The following is a 15757-nucleotide window of genomic DNA, read 5'->3' on the forward strand; positions in this document are numbered from 1 at the left end:
AGTCATACATTTTGTGGTAGATTGAAAGGTGCCATTATGAAGCAAACTTGTTCCTGAAAAAACAAGCCCTTACATTTCCCTGTAGATCTGTTTTGAGGGGTCTTAGGCAATTGAAGACAGAACATAGAACCAGTGTATTTCAATGGCCCTGTTCAAAAGTCCGTACTTGTGTACGGGCTGTGATACGTGGCATAAAAAAAATTACAGGTCCTAATGTTGACTGGAAACTGCAGCCCAGATCGCTATCTTCTATGTAGAGGTCCGTGAATTGCGGAGCTACTGATGCACATTCTTAGGGTAGTTTGCAATTCCAGGATGCACTACGGACATGTAAATGAGGTCTTGATCCTGCACTTCCTTGAGCAGTTGATGCATTTTCAGGAACTATTTTTAACAAAAGTATTCATTTTCAGCTGGTAGGGAGGGGCGACATACTGTAGCTTCATATAAAGGCACACACTTGGTTTTTTTTTTTCCTCTTATGGAATTAGTCAGTGTAAATCTCATGCCACTACACAGTTTTACAGTCAATGGGTCCATAGGGTCTGTGCACACAGGGGTCATCTACATTAATTACCAGTCATTTTGTAAGAATCTGGTTGTAACTTCCACCTTTAGGCTATGTTCAGACACCGGCCAGATGATCTCTACTGCTGCTGAATTCTGTTGCGGGTGCATCCTTGTGCGCCCGCATTAGAATTCCCCAAACTCCCCAACTGCATGTGGTTACAGGTACACATTGAAGATGGGGGATTTGTGCTGCAGATATGGCCTGTATTATGACTTAACATTTTTTGCTGCACAGGTCATGGCCCTTTTAGTAATCTGTAGCAACTACGGATGTGTAAAAAGGCCCATAGAAATCATTGGGTATTATACCTTCTGCATTTACGGATCCATACAGATCTATATTCCAGTCTTATCTAAAGCTCTGCCCCTATGTGCCACGTCCCACTCAGGATTAATTAAATCAAGTGCAGGAGTTTCCCAAACCCCCTCCCCACCAACCAGGCAAAAAGGGGAAAATTTGCTGCCTTTTGCCGATTGTATGCCAGGCACATGGATGATGTTGTTTTTCCCCCTCCCCAGTTTTGGGCGCCTGTATATAGGAAGGATGTGGCTGACCTGGAGCAGGTGCAGAACAGGGTGACCAAGGTCATTTAGGGAATGGGTGGGTTACAGTACCAATACAGGTACTGCCTTCCTCCGCATCAGCACAGTAGGGTTATAGTTGGAACTTGATGGACTCTTGTCTTTGTTTAATCTTATTAACCATGTAACTTCTTGTAGTCTTTTCATGCACTTTTATATCCACTGAGTAGTGAATAAAACTATACTTAACCAGTTGGAGAATACCATGTATAAACAGGACACATAAAGAGGGTATATACAGTAATCACATTTCTGCTTGGAAAGTTAAGGCCATATTACCCGGCACGATAATCTGGGGGAAGTGAGCGCTAACCTGTCAGGTCAGTGCTCACTTCCTTCTTGTTACCCGCTCACTGCCTGTTCTATTACACACACAGACAGCGAGTGGGGATCAGGGGGAGGGGCCGGCCAAATGATCCTTATATTGTTCTGTTAGCCTGTTGCTGCCCAAATTGGGATCTTTTAAAATGTTACATGATAGCCAACATAGTGATTGTCGGCTGATTGTGAGCTTTTAACATCTCCTATTACACTAATAGATTATCAGCCTGAACAGTCGTTAAAGGGGTTGTCCGGCGATAAAAAATTATTCACAGAATAACACACATTACAAAGTTATACAACTTTGTAATGTATGTTATGTCTGTGAATGGCTAAGCATAACTGTGCTCAGCCAATCGCAGCTGAGCAGCTGATGACGTGGCCGCGTCATCAGCCGCTCAGCCGCGATTGGCTGAGCACAGTTATGCTCAGCCAATCGCGGCTGAGCTTCGGATGACGCTGCAGAGGGCGGCCAGCACTCGGGAAGATCCGCTGGCCGCCCGAAGAAGACGTCATTGCTGAGGATCGGAGACCGTGGTCGGCACGTGACAGGTATGTATAGCGCACCACACTTCCGGGTACACGGGTGGGGGGTGGTGGGACACGGGGAAGGGGGCCATTCACAGACATAACATACATTACAAAGTTGTATAACTTTGTAATGTGTGTTATTCTGTGAATAATTTTTTATCGACGGACAACCGCCAAGTGAGCCGATAATTCTTAAGTGTAATAGGGCCTTTCATAGACATATTCAATGAAACAGTTTAGGATAAAACTTGTAAATTGGGTGTGACCAGTGACCCACTTGTCTCTCTGGTCTTTTTAATTTCCTAGAATGTCCTAGAACATTGAAAACTAAAAGGGAAATCTGTCAGCTGCAATTCAGCCTTTCATTCTCCAGTGAAAAGTGTCAAAGTGACCCTGCTCGGAGCTCAGTTTGCGGCCAACTGTCAATTAAGCAGGTTCTGCAGAAGCTACAAGGGGCTAGTTAAAAGCAGAAGCTGTGTTGAACTTGAAAGGCAGTAAATACTGTAGCAACCTTTGATGCACAAAACTGGAATCCAACATGTATTGTTGTGAGAGGCACACCAACATGAAACACCATTGTAACTAGGAACAGGTTGGCAATTGAAATAAACCTTAGTATCAACAGTCTATGTCTACTTAAAGGGGTTATCCAGCGCTACAAAAACATGGCCACTTTTCCTCCTCTCTTGTCTCCAGATTGGGTGGGGTTTCAGACTTAGTTTCATTGAAGTAAATGAAGCTTGTCTAAAAGAGTTCTAAACCACAAACACCTCCCCGCTTTATTAACCTTGTATTTTTTATATCGTTTATAAAAAATAGTTTTCTAAACTGGATAACCCCTTTTAATAGTATTAGAAATAACTTTGTAAAGTAATTTTTTTAAAAAAAACTCTTTTTATTGAAGGAGAAAGAATAGACACAAGCAATGTGACATATTACTGACATCATATGTACATGACAGCTCAACAGAGCAGATAAAAATGTGCCTGTGTCCGTGAGTCACAAAAGAAATCAAACAAGGGCAGCAAAAATACCTTAGTACAGAAATGAAAAGACATTACACATACCAGAAAGTAACATCAGAAAAGACATCTCCATACAGGAAAAATATGAGATCAACTCAGTCATCACCGCGAGGTGAAGGAATGTTATGTTCATCTATCTGTATAAACCTACTAGGTTGGAACGCTGTCAGAGGTGAATCACACCACCACCCCCATACTTTACGGAATTTCCCAGGACACCCTCTATGTTTGTATACAATAAACTCACAAGACAATATGGAATTGACTAGTTTTTTCCATTTACTTACTGACGGGGGCCTGACGTCCATCCATCTCATTGCTATTGTCTTTCGTGCCATAAACAGTGATACTTTCAGGAAGATTCTATGATAGTGCGGCCATTCTTCATAATCTAGTAAACCTAGTAAACACACTTTGGGTACGCAAGGTATCGGGATTCCTACAATCTGTGATAACTGGGCCGATACTTCTGACCAGAAAGTACTTACATCTGGGCAAGCCCAAATCATATGCCAGAAGTCCGACCTCAGGCAGTGACATCTGTGACATTCTTCAGATAGATACCTACCCATTCTATACATTCGTACAGGTGTTAGGTAGCTCTGATGGATAATAAATAATTGTGTCAATCTATTGTTAACGGCAGGAGAAACATATACATGGGAGGATAGGCCGTCAGACCACTCATCTTCAGACAATTCTCCTAAAGAACATCGCCATTTATCTTCAACTGACAAAGGGTTATGCTCTATACGGTACTGAATGAGAAATGAGTATAGTGCAGAGATCAAACCGCCAGGGCCCTGAGACCTAAACACACCAATTAGAGGGTATTCAGAGAAAGGCAAAGAGGGTTGTGGGAACTGGGCATGAAAAGCATGTCTAATCTGAAAATACCTGAACAGGGATCCTCTCGGTAGATCGTGTTTATCTTGCAATTGTTGGAAGGAGCAAAAAGATTGGCCTCTACACACATCTCCCACTTTACAAATACCGTGTCGCATCCAAAAATGGGGTTCTAAGTGCTCAGAAGAATGCGGCAAATTAGGATGGTGCCATAGTGGGGTTTCCACCATCACTACCTGATAATTCAGAAGTTTTTTTAAGCGCCCCCCAGACTTGTGAAGCCAGTTTATGTAATGGGAGGAGCTTAGATGGTTTTAAATACCCACCCTCCAAAATAGGCCATAAGTGCTGAAGTTGCAGAAAATAGGCTAGATGGTGCTCTCTGTTTGGTAAGATCTCTGCCTCTACCCGCCTCCTAAGATACCGCAACTGACCAGCTAAATAGTATAAATACATGTCTGGAAGAGACATCCCACCGTATGCTTTGGGCCTCTGCAGTGTTAATAGACTTAGTTTGGATCTGGAGGCACCCCATATAAAGGAAGGGAAGAGGGAGTGAAGGTTTTTAAAGAAAGATAGAGGTACAGGGGCAGAGGCATGTTCCAGCATATACAGACATTTAGGTAATATAATTATTTTTATGAGGTTAATACGCCCAGGCACGGCTAGAGGTAGAGTAGCCCAAATCTTAAACTTAGTCTTTATTAAGTCTAGGAGAGGATAGATATTCATTGACAGGTCAAGGGAATATTGTCTACAGATCGTGATGCCCAGATATTTAAAATGGGTCACCATGGGCAGCCCATGAGCATTAGCCGTCCAACCCTCTGGACATATGGGCATAAAAACTGATTTAGCCCAGTTGATATATAAACCGGAATATTTACCAAAAGAGTTAATAAGAGATATTGCTAACGGGAGGGTAGTGTGTGGGGAGGACATAAAAAAGATAATGTGATCGGCATATAAGCCCACTTTAACCTCCCGATCACCATTTATAATTCCTTTATATAACGGAGCTTTCCTCAACCGTAATGCCATAGGTTCAATAGCCAGGGCGAATAATAAGGGTGACAGGGGACATCCCTGTCGGGTACCCCGGGACAACGGGAAATATTGGGAGTATATACCGTTTACCATGATACGTGCCTTCGGGGCCTGATACAGTAGAGATACCCACTTAAGGAAATTAGGGCCAAATCCAAACCATCTCAGAACTTCTAATAGGTATTCCCATTCTACCGAATCAAAAGCCTTGGCCGCGTCCAACGAAGCCAAGGCCCAATCTTCACTTTTTGCGCCCCCCACCTAAACAAGAGACTGCACCCTACGAATGTTATCTGAGGTGGAGCGGCCCGGAATGAATCCCGACTGGTCACAGTGAATTATTTCAGTGATGTAATTATTAATTACATCACTATGAGCTGCATTCCAGGGGGTCCTTATCAGGTTTCAGTAGCACAATAATGGTGGCCTCATTCATAGAGTCTGGGAGTTTATTTTCATCAAAGGCATATTGGAACATACTAAGCATAATAGAAGGGATCTGATCAACGTATCTTTTAAACACCTCAATCGGGATTCCATCCGGGCCGGGAGCCTTGCCCGCCTTAATATCTGATATAGCATCTACAAGCTCTTCAGTGGTAAATGCAGCCTCTAGGGCAGATCTACTATCCACCGTTAAGGTGGGGAAAACAAGGTCATCTAAGTAATTGCATAGTTCCGACTCAGTGTAGTCCACCCTGTTGGTGTACAAGTCCATGTAGAAATCTGTAAAACAGGCAGCTATCTCAACATCCGAAACGTGAATCACACCCTGAGAATCCTTTATCTTAATAATAGCCGGAGAAGCAGAGTTCTGATGGATCAGATGTGCAAGCATTTTACTAGATTGGTTACCTAGTTCAAAATACGTCTGTTTAGTGAAAAATAACTTCCTGCTAGCTTTTTCCTTAATATGAAGCAAATATTGGCAGCCTGCGACCATCCACGCCTGCTTATGTCCCTCAGTGGGATCCTGCACAAATTGCGATTCCAATTGTTTACAACGTACCGCTAGCTCCATCTCCTCCTGGGTAGACTCACGCTTCAGATATGAAATGGTGGACTGCACACAACCTCGTAGATATGCTTTAAATGTGTCCCACAGGATATTTTTGTTCTCATGAGGGTCATTAGCAGCTAGAAACTGGGATAACTGGTCGGGAATTCTATCATGAGAACCTATTAGAGACAACCAAAAGGGATGTATTCTATGATTCCGTGCCCTGGGTGTACCCGTAGTATTGATATATAAAAGTAGCGCGGAGTGATCGGATATGCCTCTCTGAGAGTAGAACACCCTAGACACGGCCGAGGCCATAGATGGTGTGCCTATCGCGTGGTCTATCCTGGATAGGGAATGTCTACCCACAGCATGACAAGAATAATCCCTCCCATTGGGGTGATGATGTCTATAAATGTCTACCCATCCAATTTCGTCCAGCAAAGATCCCACAGGAGATGTAGACTGGGGGCTCAGTGAGTGTCCCACACTGTGTTTGTCCATAAAAGGGTTAACCAGCAAGTTAAGGTCCCCTATGCAAAGGACTCTAGCTTGCGGGTATGTGGCTGCAAAAACCGCAGCCTGGTGTAACATGCCCAGGGAAGCATGCGGAGGGTTATAAATGCCCAAAAGCACATAGGGGTGACTATCAATATATGCAAATACAAATATAAACCTCCCTTCCTTGTCCCTCTTGACAGTAATGGGGTCCCACTTCAAGGACTTATGGATTAACAGTGACACCCCCCTAGAGTAAGTATGACATGCATGTTCAGACCATTGGACCCATTGTCTCCTCAGCCTATGAGATGTATCAGGTGTTAGGTGTGTCTCCTGAAGGCATAAAATATGGGGGTTAAACCGTCTAATATGTGAGAAAACCATAACTCTCTTCCTCGGTGTGCCCAGCCCTCTGACATTCCACAACATCACTGATACAGACGCCATAACTCATCATAATACAAATAATAAACATTAGGGATCACGCATTCTAGGAGACGTCCACTCCCAAGGATCTCTTGAACCGTACTATGTGAAATAGAGAGAATAGAGATAATGGTATACTGCCCCGGTGCTTAGTAACTAAATCACCAAACCGTGGTGATGAACCAAACTTAATGCCAACTAATAGCAGAAGAAACAGAGATAAAAAAAACATCTCTATCGCACTAATATACGTGAAAAATCACAGTACGGGGGAAGAATCCAACTATAAAATATGATGTATCTAGCAACACAGTATGAGAGGAACATAGAAGAAAAAGAGGATAGGAAAGACTGTAGCATCATAGATAGATCCGTAACACCCATATTCCAGATCTGGAACATAAGTGGCACCACTACGCAAGAACCCATAAATGAACATGTCGGCTTGAAACAGAAACATGTAAGAACCCAAAAGTAAAACATTATCACAATATTCTGCAGGTGGAGGTATAACTTGTGCCAGTAGATAAGATTAGTCCAGAACACCCTCCAGTGGTCATACACAGGAAACACTATCACATAAGAGACATGCTACCACAAATAGGAGAGACAGACATGGGGTTATCAAACACAACAAACAGATGGGGGAGAGACAAGACAGCTACCATAAGAAAGGGGAAGTATCTACAGAACGTAGGTATGTGTAGCCGTCACTGAGGATGGACAGCTACCACAGGTAACTCTCTTCATTTCAAGGGACACTGCGCCAAGACAGGGTATGTCCATCACAACAGAGACTCCACAGTCATGTCACCTAAGGTGCACAAAAAGGGGGGGGAGGGGAGGGTGTCCCCAACTCGTCCAGAACAGATGGTAATCAGAGTATATCCAGGAAACAGGCACTAGTGGACCAGACACAGAGCATAGGTCATAGTAGTCAAGCACCAACATACATAAGAGCCAGCCAAGTACACAGCCAGTTAAGTTTAGTTTATGTTAGTGGCAAAATTTGGTCACTACTTTGTGTGTTTTTTGTGAAAAACATCAAAATATCATGAAAAATTAAAAAAATTTGCATTTTATGAACTTTGAAATTCTCTGCTTCTAAAAAAAGAAAGTCGTAGCACATAAATTAGTTACTAAGTCACATTACCAATATGTCTTCTTTATTCTGGCATAATTTGGTAAACATATTTTACTTTTTTAGCGTGTTATGGGGCTTAGAAATTTATCAGCAAATTATCACATTTTCGTGAAACTGATTTTTTTAGGGACCAGTTCTTTTTTTAAATGGATTTAGAAGTCTGGTATCCTGAAAACCCCCATAAGTGACCCCATTTTGGAAACTACACACCTTAAAGAATTAATCTAGGGGTATAATGAGCATTTTAACCCTACAGGGGCTGGAGGAAAGTATTCACAATTAGGCAGTAAAAAAATTGAAAATTTAAATTTTCCAATAATATATACGTTTAGATTAAAGTTTCTCATTTTCAAAAGGAACATGAGAGAAAAAGCACCCCAAAATTTGTAATGCAGGTTCTCTTGAGTACAACGGTACCCCATATGTGGGCGTAAACCACTGTATGGGCACACAGCAGGGCTCAGAAGGAAGGGAGCGCCAATTAGCTTTTCCAATGCAGATTTTGCTGAAGAAGTTTCTGAGCGCCAGGTGCGTTTGTAGTGCCCCTGTAGTGTCAGCAGAGAGAAAACCCCCCATAAGTCACCCCATTTTGGAAAGTACACCCCTCAAAGAATTCATCTTGGTGTGTGGTGACCATTTTGACCCCACAGGTATTACAGGAAAGTATTCAAAAGAAGACAGTAAAAATGAAAAACTCGAATTCTTCCAATAATATGTTCGTTTAGTTTGAAATTTCTCAATTTCACGAGGAACAAGAGGAAAAAAGTACCCCAAAATTTGTAACGCAGGTTCTCCTGAGTACAATGGTACCCCATATGTGGGCATAAACCACTGCATGGGCACACAGGAGGGCTCAGAAGGGAAGGAGCGCCAATTAGCTTTTTCAATGCAGATTTTGCTGCAGAAGTTTCCGAGCGCCAGGTGCGTTTGCAGTGCCCCTGTAGTGCCAGCGGAGTAAAATCTCGCCATAAGTCACTCCATTTTGGAAAGTGCACCCCTCAAAGTATTCATCTTGGTGTGTGGTGACCATTTTGACCCCACAGGTATTAGAGGAAAGTATTCAAAAGTAGACAGTAAAAATGAAAAACTCAAATTTTTCCAATATTATGTTCTTTTAGTTTGAAATTTCTCAATTTCACGAGGAACAAGAGGAAAAAAGTACCACAAAATTTGTAACGCAGGTTCTCCTGAGTACAATGGTACCCCATATGTGGGCGTAAACCACTGTATGGGCACACAGGAGGGCTCAAAAGGGAAGGAGCGCCAATTAGCTTTTTCAATGCAGATTTTGCTGAAGAAGTTTCCGAGTGCCAGGTGCGTTTGCAGAGCCCCTGTAGTGTCCACAGAGTAAAATCTCCCAATAAGTCACTCCATTTTGGAAAGTGCACCCCTCATAGAATATATTTTGGGGTGTGGTGAGCATTTTGACCCCACAGGTATTTGAGGAAAGTATTCAAAAGTAGACAGTAAAAATGAAAAACTCGAATTTTTCCAATAATATGTTCCTTTAGTTTGAAATTTCTCAATTTCACGAGGAACAGGAGAGAAATGTCACCCCAATATATGTAAAGCAGGTTCTCCTGCGTAGAACGGTACCCCATATGTGGGCATAAACCACTGCATGGGCACACAGCCGGGCTCAGAAGGGAAGGAGCGCAAATTAGCATTTTCAGTGCAGATTTTTCTGAAGAAGTTTCTGAGCGCCAGGTGCATTTGCTGAGCCCCTGTAGTGTCAGCAGAATAGATTCCCCCCAAAAGTCACCACATTTTGGAAAGAGCACCCCTCAAAGAATTCATCTTGGTGTGTGGTGACCATTTTTACCCCACAGGTATTAGAGGAAAGTATTCAAAATTGGCCAGTAAAAATGAAAAACTCGAATTTTTCCAATAATATGTTGGTTTAGTTTGAAATTTCTCAATTTGACGAGGAACAGGAGAGAAAATTCACCCCAAAATCTGTAACGCAGGTTCTCCTGAGTAAAACGGTACCTCATATGTGGGCATAAACCACTGTATGGGCACACAGCAGGGCTCAGAAGGGAAGGAGCGCCAATTTACAGGAGCAAAACCGCAGCTAGTAATGGTTATTAGAATAGCGCAGTTACTAAAATAAAATAAAAAAAATGAGATTACAGGTAATGTGGGGTGGTTACGGGCAACCAGGGGTGGTTATGGGCAACCTGAGGTGGTTACAGGTAATCTGGGGTGGTTACGGACAACATGGGGTGGTCACGGGCAACCTGCTGTGGTTACAGGCAACGTGGGGTGGTTACGGGCAACGTGTGGTGGTTATGGGCAACGTGTGGTGGTCACGGGCAACCTGCTGTGGTTACGGCAACGTGGGGTGGTTACAGGCAACGTGGGGTGGTTACAGGCAACGTGGGGTGGTTACAGGCAACGTGGGCTGGTTACAGGCAACGTGGGCTGGTTACAGGCAACGTGGGCTGGTAACGGGCAACGTGGGCTGGTTACGGGCAACCTGCTGTGCTTACAGACAATCTGGGATGGTTACGGGAAACGTGGGGTGGTTACGGGCAACCTGCAGTGCTTACAGACAATCTGGGGTGGATACGGGCAACGTGGGGTGGTTACGGGCAACCTGCAGTGCTTACAGACAATCTGGGGTGGTTACAGGCAACGTGGGCTGGTTACGGGCAACCTGCTGTGCTTACAGACAATCTGGGGTGGTTACGGGCAACGTGGGGTGGTTACGGGCAATGTGGGGTGGTTATGGATAAACTGAAGTTCTTATAGGCAATCTGGGGTGGGTACCTGTAATCTGACATGGGCACCGCAATCTGGAGGGGGTCATTGGCAATTTGGGGTGGTCAGAGGCGACGTGTGGTGGTCAGAGGCGACGTGTGGTGGTCAGAGGCGACGTGCGGTGGTCAGAGGCATCGTGGCGTGGTCAGAGGCATTGTGGCGTGGTCAGAGGCATCGTGGCGTGGTCAGAGGCATCGTGGCATGGTCAGAGGCATTGTGGCGTGGTCAGAGGCAACGCGCGGTGGTTACGTGCAATCTGGGGGGGGTTACATGTAATCTGGCATGATTACGGGAAACCTGGGGGGGTTATGTGCAACCTGGAAGGGTTACAGACAATCTGGGATTGTTACTGATAAACTGAAGTGCTTATAGGTAATCTGGGGTGGGTACATGTAATTTGGGGTGGTTACGGGCAATCTGGAGGGGGTCACTGGCAATTTGCGGTGGTTACGGGCAACGTGCGGTGGTTACGGGCAACGTGCGGTGGTTACGGGCAACGTGCGGTGGTTACGGGCAACGTGCGGTGGTTACGAGCAACGTGCGGTGGTTACGGGCAACGTGCGGTGGTTACGGGTAATCTGGGGAGGGGTTAGGGGTAATTTGGGAGTAAACTGCAATTATTACTATAATAAAAAGTGTGTGTTTTATTTTTTTGTATGTTTGTCACTTTTTGTACTTTATACATTCATTTTCACTGTATTACTATGATTACTGTGATATTTTCTATCACAGTAATCATAGTTCAGTGACAGAGACCAAATTGGTCTCTGTCACTTTAAATTTTCAGAGCTTGGCTGGTTGTGAAGCGCATGCGCACTTCATAACCAGCCAGGACGTCGAGGAGGAAGGAGCTCCAGGAGCAGGTAACGTATATGGGGAAGGGGGGGGTGACTGGGGGACGGGGGTGACAGGGGGGGTGGGGGGCGACTTGGGGGGTGGGGGGACATCACTTTTTATCCCCTGTCACCAATCATTTATGGTGACAGGGGATAAAAAGTGCCGGGAGCACATGGTACAAGCGATCAGCGGTATATAGTATATACCGCTGATCGCTTGTACCGGGACCCCACAGGGGGGTCCCCGATGACTGCCCCATGCTCTCCGCTACCTCCGGTGGTGGAGAGCATGGGGCTTTCATTCATTTTAACTTTTTAATCGCTGTGAACCGACGTTAGTCGGTTCACAGCGATGGCGGCGGCCATCTTGGAAATGATCGCCGCCGGGGGAGGGGGGTTAGTTATCGGGGCACTAGGGGGGTCTGATCTGGGGTCTGATATACACTTATTTGATCTCCCCCCGCCGTAGATTCACGGCGGGGGGAGATGAAAGGTGGCGGCGGCACCGGTAATCCTCTTTACCGACGGCCGCCGCTATAACGTTAATAGCGGCGATCGTCGGTAAGGGGGGGGGTCGGGACGGACCTCACACACTGCCCCAACCCCTCAGCTACCTCCGGTAGCCGGGGGGATGGGGTGGGGGCCGTCCCGGCCCCGCAGCCTTATTCTCTGCCATCGCCGTAAAAAGCTGATGGCAGCAGAATAAGGCCCATTAGTGACCGCCGTAGAAAGCCGTATCGGCGGTCACTAAGGGGTTAATAAATGTTGTACACTACTTTATTATATAAATAAAATAAATGTGAACTCCCTGGCCCAGTTGCTCTGTGCATAACCTAATACCAAAGAAAAAAATTAAATATACACAAATAAAAGTACAACTAAAAAAGACATTACACACCAACTAAACAAGACATCATAGAAAAATAACCTTAAAGTAGACAATACATATATTTATTTATGGATTTTTTTAAATTAATTTTGGGACCTGATCCCATTCCCCTAGTACATGATTGCCCTGTAGTCTCTCCCATTGCAGGTAGTACAGTCAAAGTTACTTAAGGGCTTGGCGTAGGGTGCCCAACCAAGATGGAGGTTGGCAAGTCACCATTTTTTGGCCAATAAGGCATAAGGTTGGCAACTCCTTGTGTTTGTATCTCTTAATGGGTGTGTGGTGGGGCTCTCTGCTGCTCGACCGTTCCCTTACTAGGTTGCTATGGGTGACGCCAGTTCTGTGGTGGTTGGTCGGCTTTGTACAGCTCAGCCATTGATGGTACTGTCATGATGCCAGTGCTAACTCAGCACACAGGTGTGATGGTATACTTGCTTTTAATGGCGGCTGAGTGTACTGTTCCCGGACTGTCGGTATCACCACCCACAGAAAGGGGAAAATATCCCAAGTAGTGTGTAGCCGGTATGTGAGGAGCTAGTGCAATGATCACTGAATCCCAGTAGAATAAGTAAAATTACAGGATACGCTGGTAACAGATAATTTCTTGTGTACATACTTGTGTTCACTGGGTCTGTGCTGGGAGATACTTTAAGTGCTGATGTTGAGTAGCAGTGCTTGCGTAGCTTAGTGTTGAAGAGTGAAGAGAAGAGTAGAGGAGTTTGTCGGGAGAGCCCCAACCCAGGGTAGTAGTGTGCTCTGCCAGAACTTTAAAGAGATACTTGTGAGAAGAGAAGAATACTTAAGAGAAGAATACTTGTGCTCTTGTTTTGGCTAAACCACCTTCTACCCTGCAGTGTTGGGGTACCCGTCCTATCAGGGTGACACAAGCCCCAGTCTTTGTTACCTGAGAGTAGCTAAGTGTCCTAAATTATCCGGGGTCACCTGCGCTGCGAGATAAAGTACGTAGACCTTCATACGGTTGCTTTGCTCTATTCGGGTCAGTTACTCTGTTTTAGGATATCACCCTGCACTTTTAAAAGAGGTTTACGGAGTGGGCTGGGGTGATCTCTGACTTGTCCTCCTGTAAAAGTTTAACACTTCATGGTGTCTGTAGTTAAAGTCTTAGAAGTGAAAGTCTCTGGGTTTTCCATGTACATGTGTCTCTGACCATTAACACAACTCAACTCAATTGTCCCGGAGAGGGAACCTGGCAGAGCCAGGCCCTGGATAGGTTCAGCAGGGATGCCTGTTCTGTGTGTGTCCTACTCCTCAGAGAATCAGAGGGAAACTGACGCTACACTTCCTCTCCCCAAGTGACTACTTCCTACAGGGTATGTAAGAGTCCCTGTGAGTGGTGGAGAAAGTGTGCAGAGAAAGAAGCATAGGGATAGGTAGAGAAGAAAGAAGTATCTCCACTGGTCCACAGAATCACAGAATACAAAGAAACAGTAACCCTTTAGTGACTACATCTGTGATATATACATATACACACACACACTAGTTTAGTCATAAAACAGACATCTGGTGGTGAAACAAATACCTCCATCACCACCTTACTTTGAGTACAATACTTTTGCGACAGGTGCCATACAAGGAACACCAAAGGTGCACCTCGGCACGGACATTTGGAGTTCTTACTACGGACAAGGACAGTGTATGTGCATCACTGCTCGTTGGGTAAACACTTTTCTAAGAGAGGCGCAGCAGCAACAACGAATGGAGGTCACAACACTCTGCCCCCCTAGGCTAATTTGGGGCCATTATTCAGATACATCATTGTCTTCCTCAATCACCCCGCCCTGTCATCACAACGTAACTTGGGTGAATGCAGCCACATCGGGCAGGAATTCTGTTACAGCTCTGTGATGCTATAAGTCATGCAGGTGATTCAGAGATTGTTTTCTTGTAAAATATTGTACTTAACAACGTTTAAATATTTTAAAATAATTCCATTTAAATTCAAGTTTAATTTTAAAAAAAATTAATTCGAATCTTAGTGAGTTCCAAATTTGAATTAGAAGATCGCTCAGTTCCTGTTATGAGTGTCCAATGCAGGCCGAGCCCTAACCCTCCTTGTGGTGATGTGCCCATTTACATTCAGTTTCTAATAGAGATTTTCTTTATACATTCAATTTTGATTCAATTTTATTTTTGAAAGTTTTTTAATTTTCAATTTTAGAATAGAATTTGACATGAGACACCAATCTCACATTTGCTAGGATAAGTTCTAACGAAAAGGGTTAATGAACTATTTACACTATTATATACAGCACACTACAATATACTAATAATAAAAAATATAAGTAACTAAATCTCCTAAATCTTAGGGCTCTCCTAAAGATGGCGTGAAAACTTTGTTCCCACTTTGTTCATACATACGTAACACCTTCTGCCTGATCCAATGCAATTGTGGACTGCAACAACATCAGCTAATCTGCCATGTGCCAATGTGGTGTAACTCATCCCTTCACACGTTGGGTTGACTGTACCAACAGAGATTGCCATATTCACGCAGAACTGCAATTTCCAGGTCACCCATTGGCAAATGATGCGTGATGTCTGCCGATTCGTGGTATTGTTTGAGGTAGATACAATTATGGTATAAATGGCTTCATCCCCCTGCCTCATTGTCAGGGCTGCGGCGGCATCCCGTGCTCCGGGTCGCCGTTGCAACTCCTCCACGTGTCAGGCAGCCGCCGGTGTCTGAGTGCAGGGACCCGCCGCTGCGGCTAGTTCGGCCTCCGGGGGTGCCTTACCTCGCCCCGCTCCTGTCTCCGTCTTTCTCGGCCGGCTGTCTTAGATTTAAAGGGCCAGTCCTCCCCTAATTGGTAGTTGCACATAATCACTCCCTATAAATCCCAGCATGCCCTGTCCCTCGTGTTGGAGCCTCTACATGCTTCCCATAGCGTTTTGGCCCAGCTCCCTGTTGTTCCTGTCCGTTGCCCTTGTTCGTAGTTCCTGTCCATTGTCTCTGCCACCTGCGGTTACGCCTAAGACCGCTGTCTGCACCTTCTTTTGCCTACTGCTCCTGCTCACCTTGCCCGCCGTCACCAGCAAACCAAGCCAGGGGTAGCGACCTGGGGGTCGCCTGCTGCAGCAAGCCCATCCCGCCTTGTGGCAGGCTCTGGTGAAAACCAGCGGCCCCTTAGACTCCGCTCCCTGGTGCGGTTTATGCCATCGCTGGTGACGATACAGAGGATCCACTACCCCAGTCGTGACACTCATGTCATGGAGACCGCATTGAGGAACCTCATACAATCTACCATGTGAACCTGA

General features: G+C 45.0%; 1 protein-coding gene across 5 annotated transcripts in view; it reads left to right on the plus strand.

The window, feature by feature from the left end:
• LOC138794854 (plasma alpha-L-fucosidase-like) overlaps positions 1–15757 on the plus strand; it is a 62367-nt gene that overhangs the window by 37595 nt on the left and 9015 nt on the right. The window contains exon 7 of one of the 5 annotated variants that reach the window (XM_069973769.1): positions 2909–3240. The exons of 3 other annotated variants lie outside the window; for them this stretch is intronic. In XM_069973769.1, coding sequence (XP_069829870.1) covers positions 2909–2920 — 12 coding nt within the window. In that variant the 3' untranslated portion in view covers positions 2921–3240. Of the gene's footprint in view, positions 1–2310; positions 2704–2908; positions 3241–15757 lie in introns of those variants that run through there. One more of the 5 variants, XM_069973767.1, reaches the window with a different exon arrangement.

This window comes from Dendropsophus ebraccatus, chromosome 6, assembly GCF_027789765.1.
Source record: "Dendropsophus ebraccatus isolate aDenEbr1 chromosome 6, aDenEbr1.pat, whole genome shotgun sequence".
Classification (NCBI taxonomy): domain Eukaryota; kingdom Metazoa; phylum Chordata; class Amphibia; order Anura; family Hylidae; genus Dendropsophus; species Dendropsophus ebraccatus.